Source organism: Chinchilla lanigera, unplaced genomic scaffold (assembly GCF_000276665.1).
Source record: "Chinchilla lanigera isolate Chin_1 unplaced genomic scaffold, ChiLan1.0 scaffold00002, whole genome shotgun sequence".
NCBI lineage: Eukaryota > Metazoa > Chordata > Mammalia > Rodentia > Chinchillidae > Chinchilla > Chinchilla lanigera.
This window is the reverse complement of record NW_004955403.1, coordinates 50,895,928-50,912,917: the sequence shown is the minus strand read 5'-3', so window position 1 is coordinate 50,912,917 and position 16,990 is coordinate 50,895,928. Positions and strand designations below refer to the sequence as shown.

Below are 16,990 nucleotides of genomic sequence, written 5' to 3'. Positions count from 1 at the left end.
GCTTACAGTCTATATGTTAGATGTGAGGTGAAAAGCATTTGACATTCTCTGAATCTGGTGCCTTAATACATGATAAAAAAAACCTGACAGACAATGCCAGTGATTAACATATCTAAATCAAAGGGACTTAAGCCACTACAGTGGTAAGGTAATGATTATTTCTTCTCTGTATATTTGCTAATTTTCCACGAATGATATAACTTTTATAACCAGAAAAAGTGTTTTATAGAGAGAAAAATTAATTGAATGTCTTAACTACATAATTCTTAATTCTTTAGAAAGTTTATTTTTGATATATTTGTATATATATCTTTTAAAAATAGATAAAAAGACAAGTGTTTTCAAACATACTGTAACATTAGAAATGACCCACAAAAATGTATGATTTCCATACCTACTGCATTCCATATCTTCGGGCCAAGGAACACCAAACATCTCCATCAGCTTTGAACACTCACTATAGGCCCGCTGACACAGCCTACGACAGGGAAGTGTGACACGTCCATATTCCATACAAATAGGAGCATAGAGTGCACAAAGAAATGGCCGGAAATCCCGAGAACAATCCAGATTCACCATAGGGTGGAAGGGCTAGGAAAACAAAATTGAATAATCAGATAAAGAGTTGCATATAAACTAGAGCTTTTGTAATATTTCAGCTTAGATTTTTCCATCTTAAAAAAACTGAAGGGTATTAATTTTCTAAATTTTCTAAAGGAGAATGAGATAATTAATCTTGACTGTCACTTGACTGGATTTAGAAACAGCTAGGAAATTAGTAAAGCACACTTCTCCGTGTGTCTGTGAAGCTGTTTCCAGAGAAAACCTGCAGGTGGGTCAACACACTGAGTGGGAGACCTGCCCTAAATGCAGATGGCACCCGTACCCTGGAGTCCAGATGGAATAAATGCAGAAGGAAGAAGCCTGTAAGTGCATGTTCTCTGTCTCTCACTCTGCTTGTTGGCTGCCAGGAAGTGAGCAGCTTTCACCTACCATACCCTTCTACCATGTTTCTGCCCTGCCACATGCCTAAAAAAAATGGAGCCAGCTGACCCTAGACTAAAACTTCTCAAACCATGACATAAAATAAATCTTTCCTCTTTGAAGTTATTATTCTCAGAGACTTTGTCACAATGACAGAGGCTAAAGTAGTTTTCGTTTTTTTTTTTAAATAAAATCCTCTTAGCTTACCCCTGAAGATTCCAATCTGGTTATGTCCAAGATACAGCCCAGAATCTATATGTATATTTGAAACACTATGGGTGATGTTAATAAAGAAACAGGATTGAGAATGAAGAGGAGGAAAAGCAAGAGGAGAAGGAAGACAACAGAAACATTCATTTCATATATGGTGCTGAAAAAAGCCTTACAAACGATATGCACCAAAGCTCCAAAGTGTATGATTACTATATGGTGGTAGGATTGTAAGAGATTTTCTTTTATACATTTTTCTTTTATGTATTTCAACTTTCATATTTTCTTCAACTAACATGTACCAAGAAGAAAGAAAGCAAGCAGTAAAAGAAGGAAAGGAAAGGAAAGAGATAAGTAGTTATACTTAAGTTATCTGAGGAGTTGAAGTTGGGGAACAGTCATCTTTGACTAAAAATTACTTATTCTTTTTACATTTTTAAAAACGTTTTAAGCAATTCTTTAAACTTAAAGTGAAAACATGTTGTAATATAGGTAAACAATATAACCTGGTATTAGGAAACAAAAAGAAAGCCAAACATTACTAAAATAACCACTACAACCACAGGATTACAGATCACATAGCCCAACAAATGTGTACCTGGGTTTTTGATTACTTAGTTTTTTCTCCCACTTGTTTATATAATGGCTTGGGTCACCACTGATTCTGAACTGGTTATAGATATTCTTACCACCACCCCCTGCTACTGAGTAGAAATCAATTTATTTCTATACTGAGTGTAATATTTCCCAAAGGCCTCCAATACATATGCTATCAGAAAATCAAGAGTCAGTTAAAGACATTGATGTCAGGGAAGTTAACTGTAGAGTAGATGTGATAACTGATAATACACTATGACTATCAACAGTTATCATTATGCTACTATAAAACCAAACCTCCATCTGTGAGCCCCATCATAAATTACAAACTCAATTTGAATGTCTACTTTGTGCTGCTTGTTTTAAACCAAAAGCTAAAATTTTTGTTTCTGCAGCTTTCTAACTCTAAGTTCCTTGTTGGGCTCTATCTCAGCTAGCATTTTTCTGATACTTCTGGACAGGCACTGCTTAAAGTGCCTTAAAGTATTTTCTCATTTCAATCTTACAATCCCATAAAGTACTATTATAATTAATCTGATTCTATAATACATGTGAGGAAAGTAAGACATAGAAAGCTAAGTAACAGGGGCTGGAGATAAAGCTCAGCAATGCAGCACCTACCTGGCAAGTGCAAGGTCATGAGTTCGAGCCCCAGTACCACACACACACACACACACAAAAAAAAAAAAAAAAAACTTAAAAAAAGAAAGCTAAGTAACTTGTGCAATATGACACAGCTGAAGATGGACCCAGGAGTCAATTAAACCTTGGCATTCTTATCTAGAGACCTTACACTTAACAATTTGTTCTGCTTAGCTGCTCCATTTCTGGAAAATGGTCTTAACACTTAAATAAAAAGATGTAGTTAATACAGAGAACACAATAAATGATAATTTAAAAGTGGATTAAGGAATGAATAGCTGCAAGTTAGTAGCTATGTAACAGTCTATTTGGTAGGCATGAGGAACACCACTAAATCCCCCATTTTCAACTGTTAAACAAGAAAGTCAGTGGACTGATGTTTTTGAAAAACAAAACACAGAAAGTAGCAAAATCACAATGCTGGTTAAAAAATAAAAGCCGGTTAAAGAAACCAGACACACACAAAATAGGTACTGTATGACTCCATCTATACTATATAAAACTCTAGAAAATGAAAGCTATTCCAAAATAGAATGCAGATCAGGGTTGTGTGGGGCGGGGAGTAAAGGAGAAATAGGACTACAAAGGGGCCTACGCAGGCTTCAGGGGGTGGAAATACCCTCTACTTTCACCACGGTGATGGTGGCACAGGGTCTGTCAACACACGGGGGAGTGAACACTTTATTAATGTACACATACTACACTTAATAAAGCTATTACACAAAAACAAAGTGTTAATACTTTGCAAGTAAGCAAACTGCCTTAATTTTAACCTTGATTTTAAATAAGGTAGCCTGGATCCTTAAAAGTTGAGAACAAATATATAACAACAGGAATACTACTAATGTGCTATGAAGTAGAAAAAAAGAAATTTTAGCTGACTGAATTTTAAAAGATTCTTATTATTTCCCTAAACAGTAGTACTCCTGTCTATTCAATCAGCACCAGGGTATAGGAAGTTTACAAACTGCAAAGTAACTTTCTAAAATTAAATTTCTAGTTTCTACAACAAAGGTGCACCACATGGAACCTTAGGAGTCTTTGTTCAAATTCAAATCAACCAGCCCTTTGTGCTCCCATTCTTTCTTCTTTCAATTTTCTATCTCTGTTACCATAGGAACCTGCTAGCTGACAAGCCTTCAAGCATAGCAACAGCCCAAGCTTGGCAAGGGGTGTGAAAAGGGGACAGAGTCAAAGGCCAAAATTTGACTCATGAGAATTAGAATTCCAATCTTTGTCACTCTACAAAGGGTCTGGTAACCACAGAAACTGTACCCCGTTGGGTTTAGGAATATTACAACTAAATTCACGAAACATGAACTCAAATGTGGAATGGCCATGAAAATTCAAAGATGGTATTCATAGCTACTTCAGATCCAAATTAAAATAAGAAACTATTCTGAATCAACTTTTTAGAATAATTTTAAGTAAAAAGAGTGCCTTTAAAAAAAAACTTTCTGTAACAATAAAGTTTCTAAGGAGAAAGGTCCAAAACTTTTCAGGTTCATTTTGTATCTAGGTTTACAAAAACATCCTTAATCCTATAGCTTTCTTTTTTAAATACTAATTTTTAAAAAATGTTCCATAGCAGTATATTAAATAAATACTTTCCAACAGTTTTTCAGTAGGCTGGTTTGAAGTAATTAAATAGATCAGAGAAACCTACTCATGTAAGTCAAAGTGGTGTTCCCAGGCAGCCCATAAATTTGACTTTTCAGAAATAAACTTTTAACATTTCCAATATAAGACAGTTCTCAATTATGGCATACCTCAAAATATAAAACTTTGCAAAGAAAATTCCAACTATATTGAATAATTTAATTTGAAGCAAGTATGCTAGGGTATTCTAAATTGATCTGTCACATAAGAATAAAATTTTCAAAAGCTGTTATTTTTCCTCTAAAATCAAAAATGCAATTAATTTTCCACTACTTGTATATATATTTCTCAATTTAGAAAAGTCTTAATTCTAGCTAGTTTATGCTAGTCACAAAACAGGTTTTTGCAGCCATTTTATGGCTAGGGTTAGGGATACAGCTGAGTGCTACAGCATTTGCCTAGAACACATGAAGCCCTAGGTTGACTCCCTAGCATGGCAAAATTAATGAATAAATCAACAAATTAAGCAAGCCTCTTCACTAGATTGTTGTTTGTTTAGGAAAAAACACCTTATTAATATTAACCTAAACAAAAGACAATATGGAAATCGTATCTGCTGGATAATGCATGTATTCTAGAGATAAAACCAAGAATTCTAACAAAAGAAATTTCACCTTTTAAAAAACTTGTTCAAAATTGCAGAGGCCTATAATCCCAGCACTCAGGAGGCTGAGGCAGGAGGATGAACCCGAGTTTAAGGCCAGCCTGGGCTACATAGCAAAACCTTATTTCAAAAATCCAAGCAATCAACCAATCATCAATCAAAAGCTTGTTCACAAAACGAAAATTATTGTTATGTGGGATACCTTATACTATTCTCTTAAAAAACAAACCAAACAAGCAGTCAGACCTTCAAAGTACACTCAACTACCATTTGTAACTTGAAGCCCTTCCTGATGGCCTCCACGTGTGATCCTTCTTTCTGTGAAAGTACTTTATGTCTTTTGGGTGGTGCTTACCAAGTTCTTTACATTGTGGTCATTCAATCCAAACATATTTAATACATACTAAATCTTAAACTGGGCATGGTGGCATATACCTGTAATCCCAACTACTCAGGTGGCTAAGGTAAGAGGCTGAATATAGCCTGGTAACATAGCAAGGATCCCAGTTCATCAAAAAAATAAAACAAAACTAAACTAAATCATAGGCTCTACCCTGGGTCCTGGACAAAAAGGGGAAATTGAGATTTTTAAAAATAAAGTTTCTTTATTAATTTTGATAGTTTCATAGCACTATGTGTGGGTTGGGGTGCAGTTCTGTAGTAGAGCTGGGGTTTTTGCCCCAGTAAGAATTAGAATTTTTGTACGGTCTACCATTTTAACTTCTGGGGATACACTATATCCAAAAGAAATGAAAGTAGAGACTCAGACAGATTCTACATCTAAGTTTGTAGTTGCATCATTCAGATGACTCAAAAGGTGGACAGAAACCAAGTGTCCATTAAGGGATAAAGAGATAAAATGAAAACCATGCACCTTATATACAATGGAATCAGTCTTAAAAATGAGGGAAATTTCTTCACATGGTACAACATGGATGAAGGCTGAAGACATGCTAAGAGAAGTGAGGCAGTCACAAAAGGACAAACACTGTCAGACCCCAATTATATAAAAGTAACTAGAGGACTTAAATTCATAGACAGAGAAAGTAAAGTAGTGATTGGTAAGGATGGGGCGGGCCAGGGAGCTGCTGTTTCATGGATACAGAATTTTAATTTTGGTGGGAGATGGAAAGGTTCTGGAGATGAAGCTGTAAATTTTATGTAGAGTATATTTTACTAGAATTTTTTATAAAGTAATGCAGAATATCTATAAATGCTACTATGGAATATCCAAGACATACTGTTAAGTGAAAAAAAGCAAGGTAAAGAAAAAAAAAAGCACACCCTATCAAAACGTGATAGTATACGAAAAACAAGGTGAAAGAATCTACAGAAGCTAGGTGTGACAGCACATAATTGTAATCCCAGCACTTTGGAAGGCTGAGGCAGGAGGACTGCAAGTTCAAGTCCAGCTTGGGCAACTTAGTGGCTTAGTAAAGTCTTGTCTCAAAATACAAATAAATACAAAGGGATGGGGATATAGCTCCGTGCAAAAGTCCTGGGTTAAAAGCTCAGTGCTGCAAACAAAACAAAACAAACAAAACCTAGGTAGGTAGAGATTATGCAAACATTTTTAAAAATTTACAATTTTCATAGAAATATAAACAAAAAATTATGAATTTGGCGGAAAGAACTGGCAGAAATGACTTTCAAATACAATCCCTGGTGAGATGTATCCCTAAGGATAAAGCAGCATAAAGAAATCTTAAACTGCTCTCAGTAATCATGTTGTTAGTAATAACATTGCTATTCTTATTTTAAACTATACAATGCATATATATGATAAAGCTTTAGTGTAAGATGATAGAAAAATAAAAATAAATTCAATGATGTTAAGTAAAAACCCTGCATATTACGAACTGAAAGTCATAATGGACTTTCTCTTTTAAAAAAAAGTATTTCCACCAGGCATGGTAGCACATGCCTGTATTCTTAGCACTGAGGAGGCTGAGGCAGGAGGATCCCTGCAAGTTTGAGACCAGCCTGGGCTACAAAGTGAGCTCAAGGCCAGCCTGAACTGCATAGCGAGACTCTGTCTCAAAAAGACAAAAAAAAAAGTATTTCCTGGCTCTGTCATGCAAATGCGTAAAAATGACTAACCTAGGATCAATAGACTCAGCACCCAGATAATGTTCTCTAAATATCATTTCTAGTTAGAGACATTAACAATTCAAGGTCTAAGATGGAATTTCTGAAGTTAGCCTGAATGATATCAGAAAGCAAGGCAAGCTTTGAAGCTCACTAAGATGCCAGCAAATACACTAAGGGGCCACCATGTGGAGGCTCCCACAACCAAAGGTGGACCATCTTGAGCCTCAGTAAGAATAACAACTGTGAAAGATTAAAGATATGACAAATATTTTAAATATCCAAGTTTGATCCTTTTCTGGTTCATAAGCTTGAGGACTGGGTTTTCATACAATTGGTGTAAAATTTGTTATAAGGTAGCACAGTGCTCATCTGACGTGAAAAAAAAAATCTTTATGTTCCTAACCATACTTTTAAAAAAAAATCACTGGTCACCTGTGATGTTTGGTAATCAATTCATTACTCCAAAAACTAATAAAGAGGACAAGTATTTTGCCCATCTTTCTTTTCTCTCCCTCTCCCTCCTCCACCTCCTCCTCACTCCTCTTCTCCTTTTCCCACCCACTCTTTCTCTTCCTTTTTTTAATGCTGTGCTGGTTCAAACCCAGAGCCTCATGCATGCTAAGCAAGCACTCTACCACTGAACTACATTATCAGCCCTTTAAAATTTTTTTTATTATTTTAAGACAGGGTCTCACTAAGTTGCCCAGGATGGGGTTGAACTTTTGATCCTCCTGCCTTAGGTATGCATCACCATGACAAGCTACTTTTTCTATCTTTCTTAAGTAGTTTGTGCATGAAAGTCACTCAATAGCTAATGAAGAAGTTTCTATAAAGCATTTTAGTGGAATATGAAAGAATGAATGCCACTTTTTCAAACTCTCAATAAAACCTGACCTAGGAAATGATCAGCGGCTGCTAGCATTATAATATTATGTGGCTCTTGGTGGAAGTATATCAGACAACCTATGAAATATTCTTCCAAAAATTAAAAAACAAACCTGAAACTAATAAAGATTCTACGCTTGCTACTTGTTAACAGAAAATAAAGGGGATTGAAGACCATGGTAAACACCACCACCGGGATGCAATAAGGACAATACAGACTGGTAATCTATAGCACAAGCATATTACAAGAAAAAACAGAAAGGAAATGGAAAGGAAATCTAAAAACAGTTAAAAGAAATTTAAGGGACTTAACAGTGTAAAGTATGGACCTTGATTTGAAAAAGTCAATGCAAAAAAAGCTGTGAAACACTGAAGAGCAATATGAATGCTCACTGGATAGTTCAAGATGATGAGAACACGACTGAGGTACTCTGTTCATATATTTTCATTTGAGGAGGGTTGGGGGGACTGGGACTCAAACTCAGGACCTCAAGCTTGCCAGGCAGGTGCTGTGCCACTGAGTTAAGTCCCCAGCCCTATTCATATATTTTTAAAGACACTACTTTTTAGGGAAAATTTTAAGAGTGAAATGTTTCTTAAAAAACTAAAATTTGAGTTCTGGTAAACTGGGAGACTGATGCAATATGCACAAAAAAAGACACCAAAGACAGTGGCTACCAGAGAGCGGGAAAGGTGGAGGCTAGAGGAGAGAGAGAGAATGATTAATGGTTAGGGGGGATGCAGTTGGTTAGAGCTACTTCAAAATAGCAGGTAGAGAACATTTTGAATGTTTCCAACACAAAGCAATGAAAATTGTTCAAGGTGATAACACATACCAATTACACTGATCTGATCATTACACACTGTATACATGTACTTATTGAAATCTCACACACTGTACTATATAAGTATGTATAATTACCACATGTCTACTAAAAATTATATATATATAAAAGATACCAAAGATGTTAGGCTTTTAGGTTCTGTTTCTGCCAGTTTCTTATGCTCCCATTACTAGAAAACTTTCAATAATGAATCTTTAATGAGAATGACAAAGGAAAACAGAAAATAGAGGCAAACGCAAACCATCCCAGTTTTTCCTGTGATTATCATATAAAGGACCAGTTTCTTTTAAAAAAAAGGAGAAAAGCAATCAACAGCCCTACAAGATTAAAGATTGCTCTTCCACATGGTAACTAAAAATAAAAATAGGGTGAAAGGCAACAAAGCATAATGCTCTGAACTCACACAGCTCTTTAACTTTTTAAAGTTCTTTAAAGTAAGTCATTTATCTCTTTTGACCTTAACAATAACCCTGGAAAAGGGACAGGAGAAAGTGTCATTTCTTAAAGAAAAATAACACTAAGAGATCATAAAACTAGTTGGGGAATCCAAGTCTTCTCTCCATCCCTATTCTAATACTTCTAGCATTAACATGTTCCCTTCTTAACCAATTTGGTTTAATTATTCTGTACAAAGGAAAAGCCTGCTCAGATCTCTTATTAGCATTACAGTTAGAAATATCTGACACGTGGCTCAGTGAAGTTACCAGCAATTGTGATTATTACTCCATGCTGGATAGTTCCCAAGAATTTACTTAGTAGGAACAGCTCAAAATAGTTTGAAAGAGCCAGAAATTAGGAAATTTCCACCCTATCAAAAACCACCCATAGGGGAAAAACAGAAATATCAAATTATGAACTTAAAAAATTTGTGTACGTATGCACATAGATGTGTATGTTGTGCAAGGTAGGGATAGAAAGAACCTTGTATATTAGGCAAGAACCTGATTTTGTTTTCCAACTTAATGGATTGACATTTACCCCATCTATTTAAATATGTCCCAATTTCAACTGAAAGTACAGACTAGGAATACTCTATATAAAATGTGAGAATATCCATCTTGTTAAATGTAAATAATCCAATTTAAAATAACTCAGATTCTGTACTTTCCCACCTATTTTGACTCAGTAAAAGTAGAGCAGTAGACCCTAAGTAGCCTAAACTGTGGGCCCACAAATGCTATACCTAGGAAACTTCCAGTTCATCACTCTCATGGCGAACACTCAAGAATGGGATGTATTGTTTGCTCCAATTACTTGTTTCACGTAAACACTAGAGGACATATGCAGAATACCTGGATCAGTGGAAGGATGGAGGTAGAGTTGTCATCAGCAGCAGCTTTGAGCATACTGTGCTACCCATTCAGTTCCCATGTCCTTTGCTAGTACAGAAACTTTCTGCTCTCAAACTGTCTAATATTTCCTCAGTGGCATCACTGACCTGCTATGTCAACCACACAATAAGCAACTATGCCCAACATTACTTCAAATCATTGCAGTCTTATCTTAGGAACTATTTCCCACTCAGAGGCTTTCCCTAAAATATCTGAAATTCTACAGACAAGCCCACTGCCAATGAAATATCTAGATTATTTGGGCATATCTGAGAAGAGGAGAGAAAAGTCTGCCAAACCATCATTATGAATGTCCCACAAACCTATAACTAAAACGCAACTTGATTTGCAGGAATGAATCCTCTTTCTAGTCATTCTCTCTGGATAACTTAGAAACAAAATTTGAAATAGAATAACATTTACATATCACCCACTGGTATGTATTATGAATTGTGCTACCTACTTTATGAAACCTCTCATTTAATCCTAATACCCTTCCAATATTTTCACTATAATTCTTTTTTGATAAATTAATAAAACAAGATTGAAGAATGTTAAGTCACTTGTTCAAGGTCTTATTTTTAAACCTACTATATGGCAGAACCAAAAGCTGACCCCAAGTCAGTAAAACATCTTTATGACTTACTCTTATTAGCCAATTTGCTTACCAAAGGAGTTATGACTTATACTGACACTAGAAATAAGGGTATTTCTAATTGAATTTTTTAGTGAGTAAAATTAGTAACTCTAATACATAGCAAAGTCTACCAAGGTTACCATGACTGAAACCAATTTAAATGCAGTCAATCAATTCCTCTTTTCATATATCCTAAGCTGAGAATCCACACCAAATCTCTTTTCACCAGGCGGACCTTGTATAGGAAGAGAAGAACAATGTTTACTTCAACTATAGCATCTTCAAATATTTGGTATATGTAAGGATACCAGAACACCACTCAGATTTTAAAATCTATGAGTAATGTTTCTACAAATTTTCCCAGACAAATTTATGTTAGTGTACCTTTAAATAATGAATATTTGAGTTTTACTATAAATGAAGAATTTCAAAACATATATGCTTTCATTTACTCAAAGCACTATACAAATGGGCTTAAGAGTAACACATAAAAAACTTCCTCTAGCCAGGTGTGGTGGCACATGCCTGTAATCCCAGCACTCAGGAGGCTGAGGCAGAAGAATCACCACAAGTTTGAGGCCAGCCTCGGTTACACAGTGAGTTCAAGGTCAGCCTGAATTGCATAGCAAGACCCTGTCTCAAACAAAAAAAAAAATCGTCTACATTTTATTATATAGCCACTCTGGTAAGAAAATAGGATAAATCATAACTCACTTATAGAGTACTTACTATGTACCAAATACTTTATAGATGTATTTTCATTTTGCATACAAAAGCCTGTGTGATTATTATCTTTATTTTATAAGCAAAAAAATATGGTGAGAAAGTCATATAATTTGGTCAAAGTAACATTGCTACAAAGTGGTACAGCTAGAATTCAAATCCAGGTTGTCTATCTCCAAAGTCCACGCTCTTTGCCATTACTGATTGCTGCCCTCCCCATTTTTATTTGATAAATATATTCTTGCCCTTAATTCCAAAACCACTACAGACATTCATGTGCCCATACTTAAACCTTCATTAACTATATCTATTAACTTGCCATAGCTTCTAAAGTAAAATTATTAAGAAGTATCTGAAGTACCATCATAAATTCAAATTCAAATAATTCATATTATTCTGAGAAGTCAAACACAGATAATCTACAAAACAAAAACTGTTTCAATGCTTCAGAGTTATTCTTACATTATGAATACAGTATGACCAGGAAATCTTAAGAAAATTCAAATAACTTGTTTTAAAAAACTCCTTTCCCTCTGGCCAGACTGTCATCTCCAGCGAGGAGTCCTGGGTAATCATGGCTATGGAGGAACAAGAAAACAGCCTGTTGCTAGACACAGGTGCAAGTCTCTCGGTCCTTCTTTTCAATCCTGGCCTTCCTTCCAGCCATCATACCTCAGTGAAAGGAGTCACTGGTGAGGAGGTAATATGCTATTTTTGACAACCCTTAGGCTGTAACTACTTATTAGATCCTTCTTGCATATCTCTGTCTTCCTGAGAAACCACTTTGAAGATACCACCATGTATTACAGCAGCCATTGATATTTTCCTACTAATCTATCCATAACTGTGTAAAGTTTGTAATGTTCCTATCCTATTTCATAAATGGATGTATGTTTATTATTATGTGTTTCCTACAACAACCATTGAGAATAGTTAATGATTTTTCAATAGGTCACTCATGTATAGCTCTATTTATTTTCTTTAGAAGGCACTTTGAAGATACCAAAGTATAGTACAACAACTCTTGATAATCTCCTACCTCTTTTGTCTGTAACTCACTATTATTTGTCTATTTGTTTTCCTGAGAAACTACTTTGTAGATAATAATATGTAAAACGATAACCATTGATAATTTCCTACCATTTTGTCTGTAATATGCTAAGTCCCCCCTATTATTATGCTATCCTTGTTTTACTCTTTAAAATAAAAAAAAAAACTCCTTATATTCACTACTTTATGACTAAACTGCACAGGAGATTCTGCTCTTTTATCTAAAGTTTTTTACTAGCCAAGTAATTATTATAACTAGAATAATTTAAAATTTCGGAATGGTGTTTATCTCCCACGTTCTAGTGTTTCAAACTTAATATGTCTAAAAAAAAATCAAGAGTAGCATTCTCCAAACATAAACTCTTTGATCTCTTAGAACATGAATCAAAACAAATATAATGTTTAATGTACAGGATACAGTTGAAAATAGCATACTGACAGGCAATGTTGAGTCATTTTTTTAAGATAAGTCAAAGGATAGATTAGATCTTACCTCCATTGCTAAAGCTGCTGTCTGTTGGTCATAATGATTCAGAAGATTAGGCATGAAGGTAGTATTATAAGGCAAATCTTGGCACATCCTCAAGGTAATAGGTTCACAAGAAAATAAACTGTGCCCACCTATATGCCCCACAAACACAGTCAAGAGCCAAAGACAGAAGATGATCCAGCTTATAGCCATTCTTCCAAGATACGGATGATCAGGCCTACTCAATATGTATGTCAGGTCAACATATAACTGCAGGACTTGGCTTGAAAGAACTTCTGTATTCCACTGTTAAGTTCTTCAATCAGTTAAACACTCTGTACCATCAGAGGTTTGTTAGCTTGGTCTCACAAAAGGCATTTGTTTGTGGTTTCACAATATGGGAAAATTACATCATCTTGTCTCTTCATTTTATTACAGAGGGCACATTTGGCCAACATATCAAGTTGATCAACCACATTCCCAAATCACAGATTCCATCTTAGGAGAACTATTTCTTCCTTTGATTGAATTATCTGAAAAGTATTATTTGAAAAGGGAGAAATTAGTCATTTCTTCTCAAAATATGTCATCTTGACATCAAAATCTTTGATGAAACATATGCTCATCTAATAGATAAAAATACACTTCATAAAGATATAAGGTTTTCTACTTCTTATTTATGCTATATATATACTAAAACAGTCCTAAAATAGCATTAATTTTCTTTTCTTAGCTACTTGTGTAACACATGGTTTAATTTCTTATCTATGATGAAATTTTTCATTTGTCACAAGATAAAACTGATTCATTTTGAAAAATTCTTATGGTTTTGTCCTAAATTTTATTTAAATAAAATTTATTGTAACTTAAATTATTGAAAATTTATTATGTGCTTTAATCATTAACTGTAATTTTTTACATGAATCGATCTGGCAGAGGCATCTGTGAAAGGTCTAAAAAATAAATCAAAAGATAGATTTGAGCCTCTTACTAGCTGTATGAATGTAAACATACCACTGAACTTCTCTACGCCCATAATTTTTCTTCCTGAAAATGATTCCAGTAACACCTCTTTCACAGAATGAATATGAATGAAGATAATGATAATATATGTAAAGATACTTCATAAATGGTAGAACAGTATGCTAGGTATTTTTATTACTGAATTACATTTTATAAAAATGCTAACTTTATTAACTAATACTGAAAAATAGTTCTAAAAGTAGTATCAGGCTGGACATGGTGGCACATTCCTGTAATCCTAGCACTTGGGAGGTAGAGGCAAGAGAATCACTGCAAGTTTGAGGCCAGCTTGGACTACATAGTAAGCTCATGGCCAGTCTAAACTACATAGTGAGATCTTGACTCAAAAAAAAAAAAAAAAAAAGACTATCAGGCAATTTTTTCAACATTATCTCCTTTAGACAGCATAAATAAAAATTTAATATCATGGATTTAGCCCTTGAATAAGAACAACTGACCCAATGAATGGTCACTGCACACAGGCTGCATGAGACTAGAAATTATCCCTAAAAAGTCACAGTAAGAATAGCAATGATTCCCAGTTATTTCCACTGAGCTTACAATCTCTGCTTGCCCCTACTTTCTTTTTTTTTTTTTTTTTGGTAGCGGGAATCGAACTGAGGACCTTTTGCTGGCCAGGCAGGCGCTTATGGCACTGAGCTATGACCCCAGCCCTCCCTACTTTGGAGGGAGAAAAATACGAGTAATTCTCAACTGGGGCACATGGGTAGAGCAGTAGACAGGTGTGGTATGGAAAAAGCATATTTTAAATCATCATATGTTGATGTGAATTGGTATTCATGTTTACTTTGGTTTTATTGAATTGTTTCATATGCACTGGGTATCCTTGCATCTGCTGCGGACAGCCTAAGTTGACAAAAGATGAGCAATTCAGATTCACAAATTCTCAGAGACCAAGGTTAACAAGACAACTCAAATACTGGCACCCATCATAGCTTAGACCTTAACACCTGTAATGAGCCTGGCCAAACCAGGGAAAGAATCTGTCCTTCATGCACTGATTGTCAGTGACTGGGACCTCTATATCCCCAGCTTCAGTTAGGAGGCAGAAAAATATTTAGAGAAAACAGAGCTTGAATCTTCCCCGACTCTAGAAGGAAGTCTTGAGTGGTGGAAATAAAATGGGAGTTTGGACTCTAGAATTACCAACACTGAGGTTATAAGCAATCCCTGCTCAAAAAGTCCAACTCTCCCACACTCTACACCAGAGATTTCTGTGACAGCCTTCTGATTTGCCCTATTTTTTTTCTTTCAGGTTGGCCCCAGAAAAGTTGAGGTTTGGCTGTAGAAAACTGATTAAAATAGTTAAAAACTTATTTAAGCTTAATTACTTTGCACCATGTAACAGTCATACATATCATTAAATACATGTCAAATAATTGTTAAAAGCTTGTTAGTTTACTGTTTATGCAACTTAAGATTAATTCCGTACTGAATACAATACCAAGAATTTCAAATTTTCCATTGCGATTAATCTCTTTTCCAAGTAGTTATGGGTTTCATACCCATGCTTCAAAGACTACCTGAAGAAGACCAAAACTAGAGGAAGAAACTGATCAAACCTAATTGTGTTTTTGAAACAACATGAAATGCCCTCTTCTACTTCTTCTACTTCATCTATTTAGTTATTCCTTTTACCTCATTGCAAGTATCTTACATTCTTATGAAAGTGCTTCCAATGCATGTCATCCAACTTACCTATGCCAAAATATTTTTATAAAATTTGTTAAACTGCAGACAAAAAATAATCTCAAAATGACAAGATTATAGTTCATGATTATTTAAAAAGGGTAAAAGTGGAATATAGTGAGCAAAAAAGAAAATATGCAGATTAAAGGTCTTAAAGAATTTTCACCCCCCTCCAACAGTGGTTCTCTATTATAAAAGTATAATGAATTCAGGAATCCCTCTACAGGTGTAAGAAATCTGAATCCTGGAGAATGATATACATTCTAGTGATTCCCTCAGGTTATAAGTACTCTAAGTCAGGTCTGGAGAAACACTATCCCCAAATAGGAAAATTTTAAAGTAAAAGTGTATTTGTATATAATAATTTACACAAAATGAGTTTGAAAATAAAAGCAAAATTAGAACATTTTAATAGAAAAATAAGCAGAGGACATAATTTTACAAAAGAGATACAAATAGCCCATAGATTTGTGAAAAGATATTTAACTTTACTAATAATTTAAAAATGCAATCATAACACTTGGCAATCAGATGAGCAAAAATAAAAATGATAGAACACAGCATAGGGGAGGGTATAGGGAAAGGAACATTTTCAAAATCTTCAAATACTGTGGCTAGGAATAACTGGTTGATACTTTTTTTAAAGAAATGGACTCTAGTATACTTATGGTTTCTTGGTCTTTTGACTAAAGTCAATCTAGAATCTGTTCTTAGCAGTTTAAAAATGGCTTTTTAGCCATGTGTGGTGGTGCATGCCTGCAATCCCAGTACTCAGGAGGCTGAGGCAGGAGAATCATGGCCAGTGCAAGACCAGCCTGGGCTATAAAGTGAGCTCAAGGCCAGCCTGAACTGCATATCGAGACCTTGGCTCAAAAAGACAAAAAACAAAACAAAACAAAAAAAAAACAAAAAACGCTATTTAAGGGCATGGGATGTAGCTCAGTGATAGAACACTTGTCTAGCATATGTGAGGGCCTGGGTTCAATCCCCAGCACCACAAAGCAGAAATAAAATAAAATAAAAAATGGTTTCTTGAATCAAAAGCCCTAAAAATGTATACAATTTGATCCAGAAAACCTACTTTATCATTTATTCTAATAAACATACAATTATACATTCTGCATAATTAAAATAGTAAAGCAATACTGTTTATTACCAAAAAAATGGAAGCAACCTATAAGTTTACCTGTAAGGGATTGGTTAAAGAAGTTATCATACAATCACATAATAGAATATTATGTAGTCACTAAAAATAATGAGCATAGCTCATTGGTAGTGTGTACTTAGCATGTGCAAGGCTGTGTTCAATCTCCAACACCAAAAAAATACAATGCATTTATTGATATGGTGATTAAAAAAATTAAATAAAAATGGTTAACAAACAGGATGTGTATGTATTCATAACCCACTTTTATCAGAAAAAAATAAGTGTGAGGAATATAATTAAACTATTTCAATTATTTAAAATAATATAAATGTGCTACAGAATTTTATAAAAGAACCAATGTTACATTGTTTCATATATGGAAT

The 16,990-nt window shown here is 34.7% G+C and overlaps 1 protein-coding gene across 1 annotated transcript in view; it reads right to left on the bottom strand.

The window, feature by feature from the left end:
• Fzd3 (frizzled class receptor 3) overlaps window positions 1-13,260 on the bottom strand; it is a gene marked incomplete at its 5' end in the record, with an annotated part of 59,420 nt that extends 46,160 nt beyond the window's left edge. The window contains 2 exon segments of the mRNA XM_005373776.2: window positions 395-591; window positions 12,752-13,260. Coding sequence (XP_005373833.1) covers window positions 395-591; window positions 12,752-12,940 — 386 coding nt within the window.
• Between the last annotated feature and the right edge of the window lie 3,730 nt (window positions 13,261-16,990).